The sequence below is a fragment of the Plasmopara halstedii genome, assembly GCF_900000015.1.
Source record: "Plasmopara halstedii genome assembly, contig: Scaffold_2386, whole genome shotgun sequence".
In the NCBI taxonomy this organism is placed as follows: Eukaryota; Oomycota; class Peronosporomycetes; order Peronosporales; family Peronosporaceae; genus Plasmopara; species Plasmopara halstedii.
This window is the reverse complement of record NW_020189293.1, coordinates 1,422,210-1,431,384: the sequence shown is the minus strand read 5'-3', so window position 1 is coordinate 1,431,384 and position 9,175 is coordinate 1,422,210. Positions and strand designations below refer to the sequence as shown.

The window sequence follows — 9,175 nt, the reverse complement described above, 5'->3', positions numbered from 1 at the left end:
TCAGGTAGATCAAAGTTGAGCTTGCACGTTTTTCGCCTATTTAAGATCTTTCGCAAGATTAAAGCCCAACGACGTCCACGTTTTCGCTCCACTCAGTCTTTGTAGTACGGACTTACACACGCCTCATGTGCCACCAGAAGTCTTTCCTGCTGTGTCAGTTATAATCCAGCGCGCTTTCTAAAAATGCGTGGAGTTTGCAGCCGCCGTCTTCAACGTAGTTTTGATGAAATCGCCAAGAGATTCTTCGATAAATAAAATTGTCATAGGGATTCTGCAATTTTAATTCGGCATTTTCGCTTTCCGATTCCGAGTGTGACATAAGGCAAAGCGATCCACTGAGAAAGTCGCGTTACTTCGCTCCATCTTCTAAACAGATTGCGCACCGCATGCTCGCACTTTGAGGCAAAAAGTGTCATAGTACCCCACCGCTAAATTTACTGGAGTAAGCCAAATGTATTTAGTTGCTTCGGAAATATATTCAAGCCGATTTTGATGTCTTTGATCTTTGCGGGTGTGAAGCCCAAGCTTTTCAATGAAGCATCCGGAAAGGGGATCGCATCGGTGCCAAAAACATCTCGCAAATACCTTGATCGAGCGTATTCACTTTATCAATGCTCGCAGATGTTTTTGAGAATGCCCGCATCTGATTTTCTGCCCTCGGTATGACGACAGACAATTCATCGCCAAGCAGGTCTATACGTATGCAAGATGCAGTCTAAACAGCTGTCTCACCAAAGAATTGAACGTCACTAGTGCGTTCGACGATCCTTTGGTATAATTAAACATTCTCATAGCATCTCGCAGTGCGTAAAAATTGTTATTACCCACAAGTCTTGATATAGTCATTCAGCACTGAACTAAGTACAACATACAATGCGGTTCTGCGCACATCTTTTTCAGGGTCGGTGCTTGCGTTGGGAACGATTGCTGCACTTAATTTGTAGTAACATACACATATCGTCACTTTTCGCTAGCCTCAATGACACACAAAGTCGGTGCCGATAAAAGGGAACTAATCCTTCTTACCTAACCCGATTCGTGCTTTGCACGGAAGAACGTCTCAATAACGTACATTGTTTCCACTGCAAGGGTCATTGCTTTCTGACGCACTAGCTATATCAATTTTGAGCAACACGCGTGGTGAGTCGATTATGATCATGCCGTGCTGTTTTATCAGAAACGGGGAATGAGGAGAAACTCACAAATTTAAGCTATACCTCAGTCACCCTATTGGTAATTAGATGACATGTCTCTCTACTTACCCGTGAAGCTTCATTGCTCCACGCAGTGTGCGCGTCACACGGTATTGCTGAGTCAGCAGTACCGTCATATCATGACACGTATGGACAATTCTTACCCTCAATGGCTGGCTCTTCAGCATGAGACTTAACGCCAGTCATCTCCAAATACCTGACGCAAGATACTGCGATACACGTCACAGTCACTTACTTGTCTTGTTCCAAAACTGCGATTTCACAAGCACGCTTACTTGACTTCATCGGCTATGTACAAGAGGCCACGACACATAGCGCCTCCACCAAAGAAAGAATATTTCTAGTAACTTTAGGGCCTGATTATTCTACTTGTGACTTATCAATTGATTAGCCTGTCATAGGGGACCGCGACACACAATCACTGCCTTGACTTGTGTCAACTGGCCGAAACGAGTCTTTACTCTGGAGACTTTGACATTCCATCACCTGTTCCTCTCTCTGCAGATATACACATCAAAGTCTGCGATGTAGAATCATTATTTTCTGTCTCAACTTAAGGTTGCAACTCAATCCTCTTGAGCTTTTCTCATGGCTCTACGAGCATCATTTCATCAATTTGGAGAGCTCTATGTCTTGCACCAAAGCCACTGCAATTTTTTGTCGCGTCAAAAGCGCTTTTACTAATCAGCAAAGATAAGTTCAAAACTAACCAAAGCTCGACCAGGCGTGGAGGTGTGACATCTATATAATTTGACTTTTATCAGATATTGTCAGCTGACGTCATACCGAGGACGAAATCATCATTGAAACTAGTAGGCATACTACGCCAATAAAAGCCTCTTATTTTACAAAAAGGCTCAATCAATCTTGCAATACTCTGACTAGTGTTCCCATCGCAGGACTTGAAGTTGCCGTGTCTTCATTTGACACGATCGGTGCGCGTCGTTGCCTTTTCAAATTTTACTGCTTCGTAAAAGCGCAAAACCTTAATGTTGACAGCCAACAATCATGGTTGTGGCGCAGAGTAATGCCACATAAAAAGCATTTGCGAGTACCATGGTGCCGATCAGCAGCTAATTGAGCTCTATTTCTTATCAGCACGATATAGATCCACTGACTTTGTCTCGCTCATAGATCTTTTACCAACCACATTCCAATCGGCCCTCGCGGTACGGAGCTGCCCTTTGCAGAAACTGTGACACCTACCACATTTTTGAAATAGGTTGGGTGGACGCGATGGGTATCAGTGCATACAGCACCTCCGCCATAAACATGGTGACCAGAATCGTCTTCGAAGGTGTGTTGGGTCCTGCTGCAACCGCGAGAGCTCGCATAATTTGGGCATAGCCCGTCAAACATGATGCTGGACAAATGCCCCGACCGCGTCACTCTACCGCTCCATCTCTCCTGTGCCGGCATGCTTATATACAGAGGTTCTGCACGCTGATATCCGACCTCTTACCTTGGATATCGCTATGGCGGCACGCACTGTTGCTCCCGACATATAAGGTCATTTCACCGTTTAATAAAAACTATTATTCTTTGCCCAAGTTCTCGAAGGACCGGGGTCTGAGCATCAGCAGCCTTGCGGTGGAAGACGATTGAGTTCTCACCAAATCCTGGCTAGACCACTCTTGGAGAAGTCTCTCACATCTGGTGAGCGCCTCATGACGTGCGATTTTCTTTTCCAGCCATCGAGCCGCAAAAGTTGTATCCCTTCGGGGCCAATGATAGACATGAGCTAATTCGAAGTACCGAGCTGACACAAGAAAATATTAAATCACATTTTTGTCGATCCTCACCGAGAATACAGTCCATTCATGTCTTGTTCGTTGTAGAGATCGCAAGTGGTATCAAGTGCAACAGATTGCCTTATACTATGCGTAGCAGAAACTCTGATTCAAAGATTCTACTTTCATAGCGCGCAAAGGTTACGCGTAAAGGCTCCATACGCAAACAAAATCAGGGATCTTAGTGACTCTTTGACCTTGTTCAATGCCAAGAGCGTCATGCAGTTAAAAATCAAGGATGATTTACACATATCGATTTCACTATGTTCAGTAAATGCTATATTTTTGTCTGACGTGAGGTCAACAGTCCACGTATTCCACAGATCACCATTGTCCTCATCGGTACCAGTTCTTTAATTTCCAGACACTTGCGCAAAAGCGTTATGCGTACTTCTTACGGTACGTACCCGTCGCACTTTCCACCTATGTTTTGACTCCTTAACAGCCCTATGTAACTTAAGTTCATATATTACAGCTGCAGAGCAAGTTTTGAGCAAGCCCCACTTGCTAGTGGGAAGCTAATTGCGCTGCGTGACTCTGTCCATTTACCTAAGGAGGGAAAGACAGAGAGGTACGTAAAGTCGCAACGGCACCAGGACGATCTAGGAATTCCAAAATCTAATGAAATATCGCAGTAAAGATGCCCCCACCACTTCGCTTGGTACTCTGGGAAGCGGCCAGTCCGTAATCCTTTCTACATATAAATTTAAGATCTATTGCTCGTCAAGATGAGGCAATGGAAATCTACACTTTCGCGGCTATATTTCGTGTGCTCACTTGATAATGACAGCGCGCCGACTCTCTCGGTGTTCGGCTATAGAGACATCCGTCAATTTTTGATGCGCCCCATGAGCTACGAATACAGACCCGAAGACTTAAGGCGCGCGGAATCGGGTTGCAAATCTCAAGCATAACGCCGCTTAGCTGAAGTTAATGGTCAATATATTCCCATGCTTCAAATAGAAAGATTTGCATGTAACGGACCCGCGAGTGCGGGGTCTTGGTGCGTTTTTAGTAATCCACATGGGACATATATGCTCTTGCTTTATGTTGATATAACAAAATTGCGGCTTGCTTTAATTTTGCCTTTGGTCGCTAGCGTTCCAATGTAGCGATATCGAACATTGGTTACATATACGGACTGTAAACACACACATGTAGGTAGGCTTGCAGCGCCTAATAACATAACTTCGTCGCCCAGCACGAGCTCGTGTGTGTTCCACATACGCCTATGACATCTTGTATCGCTTTTGCACATTGCGGTGCTTAGCGCCGCCAACCCGGCGTATGATGCTCAATCTTCTCGAGATGATTCGTCGATTTTCTACGCGGGCATCCGAATTTATTTCGGCAAAGCAAGCCACCCTCTCATCAGGACCAAAGGCAATCGTTGTGATGTCAAGCGGATTCTGGGACAAAACTTCGGGTATCAAACACCTTAACATGTTCGTAAAAAATTGTAAAAACGGTCAGCTGTTGATCCGAGGTAAAGGGCATTGACTTGCCATGCTAAAATGTTTGTCGAAAAAGAGCCTGGCTATTCTATCACCAGTTTAAGTGTCGCTAATAGCGTGTGATGAGCAATCAATATCGTATGGCGTACAGAGATAACAATATTGATATAGCTTGAAGGCATCTTGCAAGAGACCAATAAGCATTTACCAGTAATCTGCTGTGACCGGCAGACCGACCAAAGTTACTGACGAAGCTTTACCAGCTAGCACGTTTCACACATGCGCCCACAAGTTCCTACCTATTTGTACAAGTCAAGTCACTAGTAAATAGCGCTCACTGAGCTGAACGTTTTTGAATGCCACATCAAATATTCAGAACTCTTATACCTCATCATCAGGCACCACTACACGCTGCGTGTCGAATTCATTAGTTTTGCCATGCAACAAGCTTAAAACTAGGGATAGAGTTTTTAATGCGCTACCTCTTTCTAAAGTGACATCTGACTCCAAGCCCGAATGCTTTCCAAAGCTTTCAGCAGTGCAATTGCGTCTAACAGCGATGTTCCTATTACTGGGATGCTGCTTGTTCGCCACGAATTGTTTGTGTTTCTAGGAATGCATGACTCACCGGTCACATTCAGTTGTGTGGTAACGCAGCTGTTTAGACGATGCACTTGCCTATTCGATGACAAAATTGTTCATAGTCGTGCAGAACGCGGATAGTTGGCTGATAAAAAGCAAACTTAACGCGTCGAGCAATGTCCGATTGTATACGCTTATATCTGCTGTCCGTCAATATGGACAAACAATACTTTCTTCATTGCTCCATGGAAAAGTATACGGGTAGATCACGCAAGATCTGAAGTTAGCGTAGAGTGGTCAGCATATTTTTGAACATATCCAGTGCAAACTATGCAGATATGACACGATCTCTTGTCAATCCTATTGGGGAAATTATTAAATGGTAGCAGCGAATGCCACCACTAAGCCTGAAAGAATGCTTCGGATGTGCTCCGATTTTTAGCCCTCTCGGATCCGGATTGACCGCTATATGTGCTTCACCCCTACCAATAGGCTGCACTTTACTCCAACAATATTCGGATGGGTCTGAACGCGAGATCGCGTTAAGATCTCGCAAGCTGAAAAAGCGAAATAAAATTATTTTGTCCATTACAATAAGCTTCTGGCAATGAAGTATCTCCTCGTCAAGTTTTAGAAGCGCCTTCTTGGCTTTAAGCCGTTTAAGATCTGGCCATCACCAAATCTCTCGCTATTAATTGCTTGATAGCTATGCTTCTTTGTCGAGTATACCTTTGAGGTAGTGTATGAGCCGAGTTAACTTATTGTGATCTTTCGCGTCGCCTCTACAAAAATTGTCTCAAGTCACCAATTTGACAAAGCCAATAGATGAGGCGATACGTACAGCGATTGCACTCCTGTAGCACTGTGCTTTACCCTATGACTTGTTGTATCACAGCACTGCCCCACATGACACTTAAAGCGCAGTTGTGCCTCACAACGAGGACGCCAAGTATAGAACAGTGGTATGAGTCATATGACTCCATTTTGGCTGGCATTTTTGAAAGAAAAAGGCATACTGCTTCGCAAATTATATCTATTGTTGACCAACATGTATAAGCAAGTAAGTGCATGTGCGCAGGTATGATTCGTGCTAACAAATGAACTCTCGCCGCGTGCGACGGCTCATTGGCCAGCGTGCTGGTTCCGACACGCAGTATTGGTATCAATAGGTATGGGGTTGACATTTGGTCTTTGAAGAACGCGTCCAGTAATACCGAAATTGCGGTCATTGTGGACCGTTTGACCAGGACGGCTCATCTCACTGCTGTCAAAGTTAATGCGACCAGCGAGGATCCAGCTCGATTGTTTCTAATACAGTGTCTTGATTACATTTCTTGCCGGGAGTCACTACTTGTATCGGAGCTGATAGCTGTGAGCTGGGTCGCTTTTGGTGGTAGGTAAAGGCGACACTATGCTGCAATTCCCTGAGTGTGACCATGTCCAATACAACGGCTAAGTGCAATGTGCAATATTTTTAAAGCAAGCTCACCTTAAAACAGGTGACTGATTCCTAAACCTTTCGAGTCTGTAACGATGAGTCTGCCAATTGTAAATAGATGACAAGTGTAGTCCAAGGGGATTTTAACCTGAAGCGTATCATATGTTAGGTGCTGTGCGAGCACATTACACTCTTGTACCAAGAAGTCAGAGCGAAGCTCATGAGTATCATGGTGAACTACCTAAAGAAGTATCATGATTAGTACTCGGCATGGGATGGTCACGATGGTATGGGATATGTGCTATGTATTGTTTGTCTTTGTAGATGTTAAAACACAAATATGTGGTACAAGCACTAATTTGAGTGGCGTGAAACATTATTTACTGTCTAAGGGACGCCATCATTTGTGCGTTCATCAGACTCTAAGTCTAAGCTTTCTCTGTGCAAGGGTGTACGGCAATCCTGTTGCACTTAATAACACGTGTCGTCAATCCAACAACCGAGCCTGAGTTTGATACTCTTTGAGGATAGAACATGAAATATTCACTAATCTTACCTCTGGGTAACAAGACATCCCCTGTCTCCACGATTTTTCAAAAGGATAGCATAAATGGCGGACCAAACTCTGGTAGTATTTTCTGCTCGTCTAGAGGCGTACACAGGCGCTGAGGAGCTATCCTCACACATATCTCAAGAAGAGCCTATACAAACATGTTCATCGATGATAAATATAAAATTGACAAGTATTTTCCAGACGTCAGGGAAAACACTACAGGCATTCCCAGAGCTCGATAGAGCGAGACTGCTCATGTCAAGCGTCAAGGCAAAGCAGAGATAATCTCAATGGACTCGGTTAGGCAAAACAGCGCGTCTTGTTAAAGCAGGTCATATGGGAGGAACCTTGACATGTTAAAACTGTGGTTGATGATCGAAGACGATGCAGGTCACCAAGTAATAATTGCATTTCCAAGTGTGGGGCCTGTTGACGACTGCCTCACATTCCACATTTAGAAAGCAGATACCGTGAACATCTAAATCGCTTCACTAACGTATTTAAAACTTCATATTTAGTTACGATTATCATCAACTAAACGAGGTGCCTCATATTCAGCGGTTGTGAAGAGCGACATCTATTAGTGCAGTGTCACTTGATGGCACTTTTCGACAGCAAAACGAAACTGAGTATACCCTGAGCCACCTCGTAATGGACTCTCGCTGCAATGTGCGATACTCTTTAGCCATTGTGACTTCAATAAAATAATAAATTGCACGGTACATTCTCGGCATCGCTTAATCCAATGTTCATCCTAAAGAAGCGAACTACGATATCAGCGGGTAAATGTAGATGCGATTGAAATATGAATGTACGACAATAATTGCTGCCTGCCTCGCCGAGTACACGTCCTTCTGCTTGTAGTCTGATGTCTCAACAGAATTGTAATTCCGGTAAATCACGTCGTTAACATCGCCTTGCAGTAGTCAGTGATTATTTTCACCACGATAAATGGAATACCATAACGATCCAACGCACCAGCTACTTCAAGCACTTAACATATGATCTTGTCTCTTGTGCGGTCGATTCCATGATAGCCCTGTAGTTGCTCGATCAGAAGCATCGATTTAGGCATTATCTGAACATCAAGATGACTCTGCAAACTCCACTTCCATGCTACAAAAAATTAATGTTCAGCTGCTGGACAGATCCAGAATTTTATCGAAATGCCAATTACAGACACGTGATTTGATGGCTCTTGGTATCAACTGGTCGGATTGTTGGCCACTTCAATCTTGTTGGCCAGCACTGAGCCCATTTACCTTTGATGTGATTTATGGTGCTAAGTAATTTCCATCGAAGTCATCGCGTTGACTCTCATTTCACATGATTGATTACAACAGTAAATCAGTTCATCAACAGTTGTGCAGGTTGCCCTATAAGCATCGACAAGAGTACTCCAACCTGATTAAGACACTTGGCCTGAAACACTAAGTGGGCGTCAAATGGTTCTATTGTATAGCATCTCCGATGGTTATAACCGACGTAGCCAAAAGAGGTAATGGTGACTGTGTTAAAGTAGAAAAGCTATTCAATCCACGAAGAGCAATGTCAATCATCAACAATAAGAATCCGTCAGAATTCATTTGGCTGAAGTCATTGAACGGATGACGCTGGGCTAGTTATCATGCCAAGCTATGGCCTACGCAAGTGTGAGTTGGCGAATGTCAAACTCGGATGTGTGCCATGTCTTTCTTGGACACTTGGGGTACGACGACTTGCACTTGCTCGGAAGATTGCGGTTCCAAATCTGGAAGCGGAGCTGCTTAATGGCTATCTCATGTTTCTCATAAGCAACACCACTATGTTAGCATTAATATCGCCCACTCCCCACACTCAATACTATAGTCTGATAGACAAATGTCCACAACAACTAAAGCCAAGAATTGTTATAGAGATGATGTGAAATTGACATGACGATCTCGTAAGTGTTACTGCGGAAAGCACGATTCCAGTCTTTACTTTGCCAGGTTTGCAAAGCATAAACAACAGCGTCAACTTTCAGATTTGTCAAGTTTTCGTAGAATGCTTGAACTCGATGATGTCAGAGCAGCTGTTGGATTATCACCTGTAGCTACTTGCAAAAGTTTGAGGTTCAAGAACAGTAAGATTATCCTTATCGTCATAGCACTTGATGGTATCAA

At 43.8% G+C, this 9,175-nt stretch overlaps 1 protein-coding gene across 1 annotated transcript; it reads left to right on the top strand.

Moving 5' to 3' along the window:
* Positions 1-3,223: 3,223 nt before the first annotated feature.
* PHALS_03744 (uncharacterized protein) lies at positions 3,224-3,642 on the top strand (the record flags this gene model as incomplete). The annotated part of the gene is made up of 3 exons (XM_024718018.1): positions 3,224-3,298; positions 3,369-3,403; positions 3,486-3,642. The coding sequence occupies 3 exons, from the start codon at positions 3,224-3,226 to the stop codon at positions 3,640-3,642; spliced, it is 267 nt and encodes an 88-aa protein (XP_024583458.1).
* Positions 3,643-9,175: the final 5,533 nt, after the last annotated feature.